Source organism: Clupea harengus, chromosome 12 (assembly GCF_900700415.2).
Source record: "Clupea harengus chromosome 12, Ch_v2.0.2, whole genome shotgun sequence".
In the NCBI taxonomy this organism is placed as follows: domain Eukaryota; kingdom Metazoa; phylum Chordata; class Actinopteri; order Clupeiformes; family Clupeidae; genus Clupea; species Clupea harengus.
In genome coordinates, this window is record NC_045163.1 from 25876671 (window position 1) to 25891873 (window position 15203).

Here is a 15203-nt window from a genome sequence, read left to right on the forward strand (position 1 = left end):
TTGTGACGGCTTAAATTGAGCTGGATTTCTTCAAAGCGGGCTAAATAGACAAGTTGTTACTTAAAGACAAAGGAAAGTTTGTGTTTACAGTGGTACTGAAATGGCGCTTAAAACGTCCGCGAGAAATCCACAGGCGCTACTAAGCGCGCGGGGAGTCAAGGCATGCGACGCCAAACTTACACCTGACGACAACTGCCAAGTCGTGACCCCGCACACTCACACCCTCCAACTGCCAGCATCATTCCACTGCTCAGCTTAATGGCACAGACCGCAATGCAGGCTTGCCTCTATACACACGTGCCTTCTCATGAAGCCCATCTTCAGGTAAAACAGGCAATTTTAGCTTCACACGCACTCAGTTTCATGTGCTTGTTGAATTCATTGCTTATGTCTTTTTTTTTCGTAAAGCGAGACAACGACACTGTCGCTGATTCCTCTGAGAACGATGCCCTTCTTGAATTCATCACAGGTAAGAGTTGCTTTTAATATCATATTATCATATCATATATATATTCCTAGATACAATTCATCCATTCGTATATCAGGGTAGGCTATACATTATCATTCGAGAAACACCAGAATGTGCCGTTGTAGTGTAGTCTTTTCCTCAACTTAGTTGCCTACAGTCCAACTTTCAGTAGTAAATGTGTAAGTTCATAACCCATAAATAGGCCTGTACTCTGAGACAATCCAGATTCATGTTATTTATATATGTAATGCATTATGATCTGGTCATTGTATTTATTGTTCAGAACAAACCAAATGGATGCCTCGGATCTCAATGGAAGCGCCAGACGTATTCAGCCTGGATGTTGCTGTACAGCAAACAGATTTTAATGATACCCTGAAACTGAACAGACAGGTAATATACATCTAGCGGAATATACATCCATACAATGTGACAATGTGAGTTTTGAGAAGTTCTTCCACTTCTCTGTACTCCCTTATCAGTCACCCTCATTTGTCTAACTGTAGGCTAGTTGTCTTTACTCTTGTGTTATTAGTAACAGTTTTCAGTGTATATCATATGGTTTCTTGTTCAAAAGGAAATTCTCACTGGTGTGGTACTCAGTATATTTCACAACGTGGGCACGTTTTTGGGTGGAAGTGTCGTGTTTTCAGCATCATTACCAAATGAGTAACCATTAGTTACAGGTTACTATGCTATAAGTGCACTGCCATACTTAATTTGACCAGTAGTTGGTTGTTTAGGGTTCTCGTTCTTTTTTTCGCCCTAAAAACCTACGCCCCACACTTTGGGAACCACTCACTTCACTCTTTTTTTTTTTACATTGTTTTTTATGTTTGTATGCAATACAAATAAGGCAAGAAAGCACAACATTGAATAATAGTATTTGCAGGAGAAGGCATCCTTTTTTCTGGTCCTTTTGTGGTATTGAACTGACAGTCTTGGTGGAATTGTTGGAATGGTGAAACATGATACAATGGCTATACAGTAGTTATCTACTCAACACTTACGAGGGATAGATATTTAGATGACCAAATACGGATGGATTATAAGTGGACGTTGTCATAATTCGAGGACAGTGTCTTAGGCTATTGGATTATAAGTGGACGCGTTCATAATTCAAGGACAGTGTTTTAGGCTATTGGATTATAAGTGGACGTGTTCATAATTCAAGGACAGTGTTGTTAGGCTATTGTTGCACCTTTCCTGGCAACTACTCAGTGAGTTACTCACATTGTATTAAAACCTTCTTTGTATGTGTCACCGAGTAAAACTATTTCGTCTTCCACAGTTACACACAACTTTGCAGAGAAAACAGGACGAGATATCTGCACTAAGGGAGAAGAATTCCCAACTGAAGGAGCTGGCCAAGCAGGCAGAGCGTCTGGCTCTTCTACTAGATGTAAGACAAGTGGTCGTACGACAAATACTATATGATTCATGCATGCCCTTAAGCCAGGGTGTGATACTGAGTCATGATGCACAGTGGCACAAAGCTAAGACACTTATTATGTTAGCTCCGTTGGAAATTTGGTGTTTCATTATAGTTATTATGTTTTTGTTTGCTTGTGTGTGTGTGTGTGTGTGTATGTGTGTGTGTGTGTGTGTGTGTGTGTGTTACAGACACTTTCACCGTCACCAGGAGCAGCCAAACAAGCTGATGCTTGCTCACAGTCATCATATGGTTTGGGTTGTTCACCAACAGAGCTGCAATCACCCAGCTTAGATGAACTCCAGTGGGAATGTACTGCAGTGTATAACTCACAGCATGCAGAAGATTTCTCATCAGCGCTCCCACACCTAATACCTCACGGGGTTCCCTCTGACTCTGCCCAATGCCCAAATCCTGGGCCTGCAAGCCCATACGCTGGAGTGAAAAGATGTTTATGGCCCTGTCAGGATGACTCGGGATCAGTCAGCGCACACAACAGCATCACAGAAGATACAGTGGGTTACCACGGCGACGCCAAAAGGAGGAAAGACGACGACGAGCTGCTCCAGGCTCAGTTACAGCAGTATCTGGAGGACATCGAGCGGGACCTTCAGCAGCCAGAGGCCGATTCAGTGGTCAGCCAAGAAGACCCGACAAAGGGCCAAAAATCAGACACGATCAATGTTTACGGAACTTTCTGTGGACTTCAGATAGTAAGAACCACTCCGACAACTGACACTGACTCATCAGAAAGAGAGGTTATGTGCTTTAAGACCTCCATCAGAGAACACAGTACCATCAGAACCCGAGTGTTTCCACACGGACAGAGCTTCACCTCTCCCACGCCTACAGGCGGCTACAGGTTCCTCTGGATTCCTACAGAACCATGAGTGGAGACCATGGGTGGTTAATGTAAATATATCGAAAAGATAAAGCATGGCTTCCCATGTGTTATTATGTGTAAAGGAAAAGATGGTGTGTATTATATGGCCTTCATCAGAACTACAGATCAAACATCCGGTAACACTATTTCTTACTAGAGTGACTCATACATAATAAATAAGAGGTTTGATGTTACAAAGCTTCTTGTTAACAGATCTAATGTCTTCTCACTACTCACTACCCTCAGTGTAAAAAAATCAGTCCTTCTTTCACAAAAAATGAGAACAGCCCTTGATTCCTTTTTTGCACCTTACGCACTGATGAGATAAATTAATTTCACACAAGATAATGCAAAAAGGAGAAGTGGGGACTTGATTGTTTTTATAGTCAGTATGTTGTGGTTTCAAGTTTCTAACTTGTGGCCACAGTACCTATAGAAGGTGGTAGGTTAATCCATAATTTGCGGTAGTAATTTTATCTTTTGCAGAAGCTGTACAAGTTCCCGTTGACTTATCTGTATTTCTCCCACTATGTTATCTTCCAGAAGACAAAATATTACGAGGAGTCACTGCAATTGTTTTTTATTACAATCTGTCAATAAATTATTTAATCTCAAATTTAGTTCTAAATTATGTATTCCATATTTACAAAATCACAGCACTTCATAATCAAAAGCCAAGAGCAGACTGCATGATGAACGGCACAGCAGTCTTCAGTAGGTAGAGGAGAAGGCGATAGAGCGCAGAGGGTTTTCTGCTGTTCCTAACTGTACAGGGACGAAGCGTCATCAACAAACTGAAAAGAGAAACACATCAAAGTAGAAAATGAACAAAGAAGACCGTTATAGAGGAAGTGTGACGGTACGTGATAAATAGCACTGAATGTGTGTGGGGCAGCAAGCTCTCTTGTCATTTTTTTGGTAAAACTGCATACAACAAATATACATACGTACATGTAAGCTTCGGTGATCAGTATCGTATGGTGCTGTAGCTTGGTTCTGTTATGGTTGAATAGAGAACATCACCTGGGATGACATGGGAGTAAAAGTTAATCAGCAGTACCATAAAGGTCATCCATTATTCACCTCCATGGCTGGAGACGCATATTCAAAGCACAAGCAAAGCACCTAATCTAAGAAAATGATCTCATACCTGACGCATTACTGTCTGGAATGGGTGGCACCCTCCTACCCCAGCAGATACATAAACAAATAATGAAGACACATGGTTAGACACGAAAGAACAAATAACAGCCCATTGCTTCCTTGTTCTTGCTAGTGTTTGCTTGCATGCTTGCTTGCCACTGGGGAAGTGTGTATTTCTGGTTGTGTGGTTGTCACAATGGTCTGGTCTGTACAAAGAGTTTGAACAGGCATAACCACAACAGCAGTATTTATGGCAGATGTGCATATGCAGTTTAGATGTTCATGTGTGTATCTCTAAAACCCACTAGCAGTGATCTGTGCACTATTTCTTGTGTTTGGGTAAGTCTGAAAGATGTCGGGGTCACTAGTGACGTGCGGTATCTCTCTCTCTCGCGCGCGCGCGCGCACGCTTTTACCTGTTGATTGGAGGGGCTTGCCGTGGTGGAGGGAGTCTCTGGTTGCTATAGAAGTTCTCATATGGTACAGGGGCTAAAGGAAGAGCAGAAGCACTGATGTGGTCACAGTGCTGGTACAAGGCTGACAACCACATGCCTTTCAAAATCACATGTTGCACCATCGGGGGAATATTTCTTGTGCAAAGAGTAACAAACCTCTGGACAAAGATAGCCTGTGAAACCTTCATAGAAGCAGAAATACTAATGTAACACAAATCCTTTCAAGGCACTCTTGTTTTGTCCTCAAGGTTAAAGACATTTTTTAAGTTTTATGACATTTTCAATCACATAGAACTTTGTAGCATTATGAGCACGTACACGAACACGTACATAACGTGAAAGATTACAGTAACGGATGAGCTTATGGTGTGAAATTCATTAAGAGCTCGCGTCTACCTGGTGGTTTGTCTCCAGTTCTCCTGAGGTTGATGAAGTGCGCAATGTCCTCCTGGATGTTACATTGTTCCAGTGACTTCCTCACGTCTTCATACAACTAAACCCCACAGAACACAGGGTCAAAGGTCACTCAAAGGTGACTTATAAGCTATTTCTACCACTAGTTGTAACACGTGACCAAGACATACAACATGGTGGATAGGTTGTCACTTTGTTTACATTGTGATAATTCTCTGGCTTGGCTCTGTGATTTGCAAGAATGCTGACATAAACTGTCCACATTTGCTTTCCTTATGAGCCAGCTCATGTGCTGTCTGCTCGCCTTGTGGTTTGTCTACGGAACAGTGATTCAAGCTTAAAACAGAAACTGTATGTTTACACCAATGGCCTCGTGATAATATGGAAAATTCTATACCATCCGATGTTATATAACTGCATGTGCTTGTGTGCATGTTTGTGTGTGTGTGTGTGTGTATGAGACTGTGAGTGTATGCGTATGTTTGTATATAACTGTAAAACTTTTGTTCATGTGATGTAGCCTTTGAGACCACGTTTTGTCTCATTTCCTTAAATCTTATAGTATGTCCTTATATCTCATAGGATGTCCTTATATCTTTTAGTATGTCCTTATATCTTATAGTATGTCCACTTATGTCAACTGACTCGCCAACCTCTACGCCTGGTCGCTGTACTACAGTATATGAAAGTAGAGTAGAGTAGAAAATGAAGAAACCCTCCAAACGAATGGACACCGGCGAAGACGAACCTCGTCACTGGTGACACACTGTTGTGAGAGCCGAAGACAAACCTCGTCACTGGTGACACACTGTTGTGAGAGCCGAAGACAAACCTCGTCACTGGTGACACACTGTTGTGAGAGCCGAAGACAAACCTCGTCACTGGTGACACACTGTTGTGAGAGCTGATTGAGATGAGTCCACACTGTGCTCCTGACCGTGCTGATCCTCTCCACTTCCTGGTTCTCAAAGAACTAAGGGTTCAAAGCGATGTGTTAAAACTGCGCATGCCAACGTTTTTTTTTTTTTTTTTTTCAAATATGGCTGACGTGGTACAAAAGTGAAGTTGGTTAACGTTAGAGCACATCTGGCAAAGAGGGATGCAAACCGGAAACCTATCAGCTATCACCACTGCCATATAACAAAGTATGACTTATTCAAATTTCACAGTTTCTTACAGTTTTTGGATGCTTGTCTCATTTTTTTAATATTACGTGGGCTGGCACCTCCGCCATTGAGTGAGTTTATACGGCAGCGGCTGGGCAACTAGGGCAGTCACCAGGGGAGACTGTGTTATACAGTATAGACACAGTACGTTTGGACGGACAGTCTTCTCAGTACGCGCCTCTAATTACTGGAATACCCTCCCTACTGATGTAAGAGAGTGTGCCAGTTTTTCAGTGTTAAAAAAAACCGTAAGAAATGGATACAAAATAACCAGACCTGCAACCATAATTAGGCCACTGCATTACTCACACCATAACTTCCTTTTATGGCTAACACCTTGTATGTCTGTCTGGTTTTTACAATTTGTTATCTTAACTGCACTGTTTTGTCAAACTGTTGTTTACCCTGTATGTCTGTCTGGTTGTTACAATTTGTTATCTTAACTGAACTGTTTGGTCAAACTGTTGTTTATCTTTTTTATTTTTTATTATTTCTTTCTGTCTCTCTCTGTCATGACCTGTCAAGGGACCACGGATGAAAACTAGCTAACCTAGCTAATTCCGGTACATTTTTATTTTTATGGAAATGTTTATCAATGTACACTGTCCCTTTTTAAATAAACGCATAAATAAAATAAATAAATAAACATCGAATCTGTATGCTACACTGAAAAAGTGCAAGAATTAATTTTATTTCAATTTTAAATCTCTCACCTCACATGCTTTGACATACTCTTTCTGCCAGTCTTCCCTGATCTTCCCCAGCAAGCACACGTTGCTATTGTACATGTTATCTGTGATTCACAGGAAAGACAACAATACTTTATTTATGTTGTTAACACTATGGACGACATGTAACTGTTTACGAAATGCACCTGTTTAAGGTTCAATGCAACAACTGGTAAGATCTTACCTGCTTCTTCAGCTGAATTCTTGGCTTGCTGTGTTTTTGAATACAGCTGAAATGAGGACAAATATAAACTTATACAAAGATATATAAACTAATATAAACAATTATGACACATTCATTATTATGAGACCTACTGAAAAGTATTTAAAGTACAATGACAAGCATTTAAAGTACAACGAAACATATCTGGACAACTTGTTTGAAACCGCAACTGCATACACAAGTGCAATGGAAAAAAAAAAAACATGTGTGAATATTACGTAGAACTATGGCAAGAAAAGTACATACTGCCTTCCTCAAATTCTCTTGTAAACTGACAGGCGACAATCATTTCTATGACTAATGTTGTGGGTGCAGCTTGGTGTGAGTGAGGCTATACCTTCTCCTGCAGTTTAACACTTCTTGGTGTGAGTGAGGCTAGTACCTTTTCTTGCAGTTTAACACTGCTTGGTGTGAGTGAGGCTATACCTTCTCCTGCAGTTTAACACTGCTTGGTGTGAGTGAGGCTAGTACCTTTTCTTGCTGTTTAACACTGCTTGTGGTGGCGTTTCTATTCATGTTCTGCTCTGCTTCCTCCTTATCTCGGCACTTTTGCTCATACGTCTTCTTGAACTGCACATTTGAGGTGGAGACGCAAGGATTGGTGATGGGAAAACAAGAAAGTAATCACATTATTTAAGCACATATTAGCATTTGTGTGTTGCTGTCAGCACTGGCTGAAGGAATTCAATGCCAACAAACCACCAATGTGGATAGAAGTGTCTAAGTTATGTTATTTTTTTTTCTTATTGGTCTGGCTCTGCCTTGTGCAGGTACTCTAAAAGGGTTTTGCAGTCTCGGAAATTGCTTAATGTCTTTACTGATGTCATAAGTGAATTCACATCATCACGTGTATGACAGTCTGAGGAATGAAACATCTTCTGTATTACGAGCAGTTCCATGGAAACAGCCAAGCACACGAACACAGCGTGTAGAGCAGAAGTAAACCTGTGCTAGGCAGAGCGGTTTCATTTCCTGAACTTCTGTTCATATAAACTGACTAACCCAAAAGCTACAATGCTACTGATGTTCATTAGCGCCATTTTCTCCTTCATCGCTTACTTCCTATTGGTTTTAAAGAGGTTAAAATCTTTACTTCCTCCTTTAAACTGCTACAGAACAGCACTTCCCTTTCCATAAAAGGATTAGGTTGGCTACCATTACTATAGTGTTATGATAGTTCAGTATCTTACCTCTATGGTTTTCTTGTATTGCGTGGCCTTTTGCTTATGTAGGGCATCCATTTGGTGTTCTGTCTTAAGAAAACACAACACACAGTGCTCAACTGTACTGCAATATTCTAATTTTTTTTTTTTTTTAAAGAACACAACTGAACAACTGCCTATACATTAGCAAAAAGAGAGGAATGATTTAGCCATAAGGAGTTTGTAGTTTGTAGTTTTCATAGTAGTTTGTGGTAGGCTGTTTATATCTGCAAGCAAGATAACCATTTGGCAGCTAAACTTGCTGCAGTACAGGTCATCCGTGTCTAAGCTCCTGTTGCAGTTTCGCTGTGGAACTAGTACCTTTTTTCTGGTTTCTTTCTGTTTCTCTCTGAAATCCTCCATTTTTTTTGCTTCCTCTCGTATAGTGTGAGCCAGCTGAAGATGGGACAAACCCACATTTTCGGTTTCTATAAAAGACAGGTTATTGACCCCATATTGAGTTGGTTTTTAAAGAGACTTTTCTGAAGTATCTGGAAGTGAACAGAATGATAAGAATACAGAGTAGCTATATTACTTACGTAGCTTAAAGACATCTAGGGATCGCTTTAAAGTGCTGCAAAGACAAAAAACACATCAGAACAGTATCAAAATTACTAAATACGTACAGATAACTACATAACAAAGCACTCTTTTCCACAACTATACTATTGTTGTCCCCTAGCGCTTAATCTTTGCTAACATGCTTCCTCAAATAAAAAAGCACAATTTTAGCATGATGTCTTCCCCCATTCAACAAAATAAAAATGTTCCTTATGACCTCCGCCAAGGAGGCTATGTTTTCAGGTGCGGTTCGTTTGTTTGTCTGTTTATCTGTCTATCTGTTTGTTTGTTTGTCTGTTTATCTGCCTATCTCTTTGTTTGTTTGTTTGTCTGTTTATCTGTCTATCTGTTTGTTTGTTTGTCTGTTTATCTGCCTATCTGTTTGTTTGTCTGTTTGTCTGTTTATCTGCCTATCTGTTTGTTTGTTTGTTTGTTTGTTTGTTTGTCTGTCTGTTTATCTGTCTATCTGTTTGTTTGTTTGTCTGTTTGTTTGTCTGTCTGTTTATCTGTCTATCTGTTTGTTTGTTTGTCTGTTTGTCCGTTTGTCTGTTTATCTGTCTATCAGCAGGATTACAGAAACACTACCTATCGATTTTCATGAAACTTGGTGGAAGGCTTCATGGGCCAAGGAAGAACCCATTCAATTTTGGAGTGGCTCTGTATCACGGGGCGGATACAAATTATTTTTCATTTACATTCATTAACATTGCGAGAGAGGGCACTTGGCCTTGGTGGAGGTCTGTGCTCTCCAAGTGCCCTTCTAGTCTGCAGTTATTATTTACAGTAAGGCTTCACAGAGGTCACAGATTACCCTGCTTCTCACTGATTTACTTACTTTGGGAAACATAATATCAAAACTGATTGTAATCTAAGTCATACGCCTGATAAGCCTCTCTGTTAAAAGGTTGGAAGCCATCCTACGCAGGTAATGTTAGGGGAACTATTATAGTCATTCCGTTGGCATGAATGTACTCTCAATGGCTTAATACTTAAGTTGATATTGCATCATTTTGCATAAAATAAAGCATACATTTACATCTACGTAGATGTTAAATTTAGTCCATAAAAAAAGGTCAATTCAAATGTTGAGGGGAAAAGAATTACACAGCCATTTTGCCCATTCAGTATTTTCCAATCAAGCAGTATAGCTTTTAAAAGCTCAGCAAGTTTCATATGGTTAATGTGTCTTGTGCCAATACCAAACGGAACTTGATAGAGCCCGACATCAAATAGTGAAACTCGACCCCCTGTATTACTGCAGACTACCAGTCACAGTTGTGTTCCCAACTGATCAATGTTATGAGAGTTATTTGCATGGCACACTATCACAGCACAATTTTTCTCCCAGAGTACTCCGGATATAAAAAAAAACACAATTAAGGGGTCATTTGTTCCAACTCACTGCACTATTCATTCAGTGTTCATTTAACTCATGGCAGTTGTATGAATCATATTTACTGTTATGAGGGACAATGGGAAATGTCAGTGGCTTGGGGAGGCTCTCAAAAGGTGACACCACAAAATGTCATCACTTATTTATGGAAAACGAGATGTAATTGGACATCTTGACCGAAGTTCACTTTCTGCATGCAAAACACATCACACATTTGACAGTGGATCATTGCTTTGACAGTGGCTTATATTACTTACTTCATTTCGTTATGTCCACACACCTTCTTGGATAAACTGAGAAGCTCCTTTGCATATTTCTCCTCAATTGAAGCCCTAGAAATGAATACAATTGAATTAAATGTATTGAAATGTTATTTGTGTTTTGATAAACAAATGTGTTTGATGTGGTTTTATAAAATCCCCACCTTCATACGTTCTCTATTAAATCCCCACCTTGATACGTTCTATTCAGCTAAATGTCAAGCCTCAATACTCATCTAACTCTATTGGTAATGAGTGTCCTAACCACGCTGTGATCCGTTATACAGAGTGGTTAGAGAAGCTGGCAAGAGTTCACCCAGTTTCACAAATGATGCTTCACCGTACCCAATGGCAGTACCAATGTTTGGTGATGCGCACATTAGCACAGTTCACAAACCACAGGAAAGCCAAGCAATTTGGTTTCATCCAACTGTCCAATTGGAGAGCCCTTTCTACATTACTATTAATGAATGACCTGCATCATTTGCAATATTACTCTTCCTGCAAATCAAATTCCAGTTACCAGTTACTTAAGTTCCTTCTCTATCTAAATCTTTATTCAGAGTGATTTGGGAACAGTAATTGTAGGTACTAAGGTATATGTTAAGTATGCATAATAGGCTAATCTGGCTTACTTTGCAAAAAAACATGAATCTTTGATAATTATTGAGTAGACCTACATAGGGCCCTACATAAGGTCCCTACATAAGGGCCCTATATAAGACCTACATAAGGGCCCTACATAAGAGCCCTACATAAGACCTACATAAGGGTCCTATGCAGCTTCTCTGAATTACCCAACAGAGTACTCTCTGACCTCCCATAAAGGTTATGTGAATCCATCCAGTGTGATTCATCTACAGACACTTTGGTAGTATTCACTGAAGCTAGCCCTTAGCGCTCTGTCTGCCTATTAGCAGCTTGCACAAAGCCCAGTGGAAATGCAAACTTGTAGAATACACTTTTTTTCTGAATATCATGAGGTTGTTCCTTTAGAATAGCCTTGAACTACATGGGAATTGTGACACTCTGTACCGAAGAGATTCAAGTTTGCAGGTCAACTCAAGGAAGTACAGAAAGGCAAATACCATCATTTGTATCTCGTTCTGAATTTGAATATAAAGAAATGCTACGATAAAACAGAAATGCAAACAAAACATTGTCAGATTAGACTTTCATATAATGCAAAATAATCTGTACAACAATAAGTACAAAAGTATACAACAGTTAGGTCGGGTCAAACGATTTATGAATTTTCTGTTTGGACAAGAGGCCTTCCATGGGTGGTGATATCCTGGAACAACCCCACTCGGACTCTTCACCACTGGTACACACATCACTCCACATTTGCTATACTTTACGACGTACAACGTCAACTTTCCTTTCATTCAAAGTGAGAGCAGAATGGCAGGCTGCGATCTTATAACGGTACATTTGACAGTTTTGAGTGAGTGAATGGAGCAAACGGATTTGGGGAAATGTACAAATTCACTGGTAATGTGAAGACAGGTGGTACAAACGAATGTCCAAAAATAGCCTTTCTGACTCATCTTGGCTGTAGAGTGGCAGTAGGCCTACTCGTTGCTTGACAACACTTGATCCTGAAAAGTCAGGTTGGAACTATTTGTTGGGGTGAATTAAGCAATATAGTACGAGTGCGAGTGGGGTAGGTAAGGGATATTCCCACGGGTGGTGTTCGGCCGTAGCCACGAGGCTTGTAGTTCAAGTGGTTCTTAGTACCACTCGCACGAGTACTATATTGCTTTTATAAAACAATTTTATAGTCAACCAATTAACATTTAAACACGAAGTTATTGATTTTTTTTTCGCCATTGTTTCTCCGCAACAAAAAAATAGTTCCATTGTCAACGTCTTTTGGAATTATAAGAACTTTGAATTAACGGTTATCGCTTAATTGTATCAACGTGCTATAGAATGTTTCATCGCGGAGTGATTTATTATTAGCTGTGAAAAGTCCGAGTTGGGATGTCCTGGGACTCATGGAACGTCTCTCGTCCAATCAGAAACAGCTAAATAATTCAATAGAACCCAATTGTTTTATAAGAATGAATAGACAACATCAAATCACACAAAAGAAAGCACAATCTGCTGCCTTCACACTCAGTTAGTCGGTGGTAGAACTGTTGTATGAAAGCAGTATGACACTGATGTCCGTGGGGTTGGTAAAGATATCCCCACTAATCCACTCTCACTCATATGACATATTGCTTGATTGTTTCATCTGTCTGCATGATTACACTGATGCATGCAATTTATTTCTGTCCAGTACTTATAGTAGTATAGTATTTATATTACTTTAATGTATTACTTTCAGGCTGTGTGAAAGGACGTACAGACCAAGAGGGTTTTTGGAACAACAAAAGCACTCCTGTCCAAACTACAGCTTACAAAAAAAAAAAAAACACGGACTTTTCACCTGTACGCAACGAGTAAACACAGTGAGCCTCATGCGTTTCCTCTAGTTTGTCCTGATAACCTTGATTATAGTATTCTTTCTGGATTAATGATTTCAAGCAAGTTTGAAAACCAGGGTACAAAGTGCCACAAGGAAATGCTTTTAAAGGAAACTGGAGGAATGAGCAATTACTAAAGTAAACTTTGGAGTGGTTTAGTTCAGTACTTACAGCATACCACGGGAGACACCCTGGGATCTCAAACATGCTTTATCAGTTTTTCTCAGATAAAGACCTGGCTATAAAACCCCTGACGCTCAAGCAGATGCTTCACACTCATATCACCATGTAACAGGAAATACTACGTTTCAAAGGCCAGGCAACCACACAGTATATGTGCATCAGGTTTGCGTGACTCGCAACTTAGAAAGAAAAAAAGTGGAGCTAAAAATATCAATCATGATGCACAATTCTGAGGAGGAGTGGGCATTGTGAACTCAGACAGTCAAACACAGGCTTATGTGTGTGTGTGTGTGTGTGAGGGTGGGGGTGCTGGAGAAACACAAACACACACCTTGCTTTCATGAAGTCTTCAATCTCTTTGCAAGTCCTCCTGCCTTCATTCAGATGCTGAATGATGTTGTCATAGCCACCAGTGCTGGTGATGTCAGTGTTCTGATGAATGTTTGAGAAAAATGTAGCAGTCAGGTGGATTGCAAAAAAGCCTTGCATTCTGAAGACATCGATGGCCACTGACATCAGTAGAGTGTTGAGAAAAGTCTTCATGTTATATTGATGAGAACATTAGGGCTGCTAGGTGCATTAGCGATAGCAGGCTAGACTACATGCCCAGTGGCACGAGGCACTTTTGAATATATAGCTCTAGTTTGAAGGCTGTCATTTTTAACGTTGCAAGCACATTGAGCACTTACAGTAATTTATGCCAGTTTGGCGCCATCGCGTATTTGGAAGTTTCATTTATTAAGTCATTAGTACCACTATCGTTATAAATATATAATAAACAATTAATGTTATAAGATCATTTTATACTTTCTTCCAAGAGGAGGCTTGCAGATAAAAGCACGGATGTCACTGTGGACTAATGATCTACCACCACCGTTTAGAATCCCTGTAATTTTTAGTCTCAGACGTGTAATCTTGTTCTGAAACCACATCCAACGCCTTGGTGCCAAATATAAGATTCTTGCGCAAAACTCCCAAGACATCATTTTGTTTTTGAAGAATTTATATCCACCTAATTCTCACACCCCACGTTCAATGCCCGTGCCTACTATCCAGACCAATCTCCCAGGCAATTCATTTGTCTGAAATAACAATAAACAACGTCCAGGAAGGATTTACCTTTGTTGGATAATAATAATAATCATAATAATACCGTAGACTTATATAGAGCTTTTCTAAGTACCCAAAGACGCTTAATAATCTGTCTGAGGTACCACTGGGCATGTCATTTAAAGGTTATACACAATGAGGAATCACACTTAGCCGACTGTGGTCTCTTGTTGTGGCGGTAGGCTACCACTGTCAGAGAACACTCTCACATCGGCGATGTTTCCTCATATGAACTCGGGTGGACCCTGCCGTCTTTTCTAATTCATGACTATGAAATACTACAACATTAATGTTATCAACGTTAAGGATACACTAGCCTATCGTAACACTACGACGCAACTTACACTTTTCACTGACAGATGTGGTAAAGATCAAACTCCAAACACAACAGTTGTGACAGTGGTGTGTGGTGAGGGTGTTTGAAATTCAAATTGGCCTGACACTCATCTGGTTATCATACGGTGAGAGACTTACCCAAAAGTTGTCTTTGAAATGAAGTTCTCTCATTCTACACGCGACCGTCTGTCCTTTGCGCCTCAATTGCAGAACACGCTTTGGTCAACGAAGTGACTGATGAATCTCACACTGCTGTGTTTCTCTTATGAAGGCTACATCACATGCTGTGGGTTGCTGGGTCCTAAAGACCTTCCAGGCAATGTGTGTGTGTTGATGCCCGTGCATTTACAAATGACCACACGTGATCAATTTGATCCAACTCCTGAATGTCACACACTGAATGTGTTTTTTAGGGCTTTGCTGAGTGTAGCCTAATGTCAGTACTCTTTTACATATTTAATTTCACATGCAAGGAAACTTAAACCAAAACAAATGAAAATTAGTTATTAAATATTAAAGAGGCCTTCAAGTTTGGGGCCCAACACATTATGTAATTAAAGACTGAATGATGACGTCTTAGTTCTCATTTATTGGTGTTATTTTGTTTAAAATTGCATTCCTGTCCAGCCTTAAAGTATTTGGCATAGGCTGTTGCATACCAGCAAACAGCAAGCCAGTGTAAACAGAAGTCAGTATTGCTTGTCTGGAAATAGCACTTTCCAGGAGAGAGGAATTTCAGGCCTTGTACTGGCATATTGGGAATTGTTTGTG

General features: G+C 40.1%; 1 protein-coding gene and 1 non-coding gene across 6 annotated transcripts; one reads left to right on the forward strand and one right to left on the reverse strand.

The window, feature by feature from the left end:
* Nucleotides 1-754: 754 nt before the first annotated feature.
* On the forward strand, nt 755-2452 carry LOC105894585. Its single transcript, XR_006152706.1, has 3 exons — nt 755-862; nt 1761-1871; nt 2093-2452. It is a non-coding gene; the product is annotated as an uncharacterized LOC105894585 (transcript).
* A 927-nt stretch (nt 2453-3379) lies between these two features.
* Nucleotides 3380-14707, reverse strand: LOC105894626 (proline-serine-threonine phosphatase-interacting protein 2). 5 transcript variants are annotated; one of them, XM_031577458.2, is made up of 15 exons: nt 14571-14706; nt 13318-13418; nt 10327-10401; nt 8655-8689; nt 8437-8511; nt 8104-8162; nt 7385-7483; nt 6875-6920; nt 6676-6755; nt 5671-5769; nt 4779-4875; nt 4344-4416; nt 3935-3969; nt 3736-3807; nt 3380-3578 (listed from the first exon to the last, which is right to left on the reverse strand). In XM_031577458.2, exons 1-14 carry the CDS (start codon nt 14601-14603, stop codon nt 3752-3754), a joined length of 963 nt encoding a protein of 320 aa, XP_031433318.1. In that variant the 5' UTR covers nt 14604-14706; the 3' UTR covers nt 3380-3578; nt 3736-3751. The 5 variants fall into 5 exon arrangements, 4 of the variants coding, with proteins under 4 accessions (XP_031433318.1, XP_031433322.1, XP_012676601.1 ...); XM_012821147.3 differs by having other exon boundaries at nt 3381-3578; nt 8104-8166; nt 8437-8543; XM_031577462.2 differs by lacking the exon at nt 14571-14706 and having other exon boundaries at nt 8104-8166; nt 13318-13384.
* Nucleotides 14708-15203: the final 496 nt, after the last annotated feature.

Excerpts from the sequence above, each read along its gene's own strand:
- LOC105894626 (XM_012821147.3), bottom strand. The coding sequence starts at position 14,603 with ATGAGAGAACTTCATTTCAAAGACAACTTTTGG. Across the intron at positions 13,419-14,570 it reads ATTTCAAAGACAACTTTTGG|AACACTGACATCACCAGCAC; the intron begins GTAAGTCTCTCA and ends AACATTCATCAG. Across the intron at positions 4,876-5,670 it reads AGTGTGTCACCAGTGACGAG|TTGTATGAAGACGTGAGGAA; the intron begins GTTTGTCTTCGG and ends TGTGGGGTTTAG.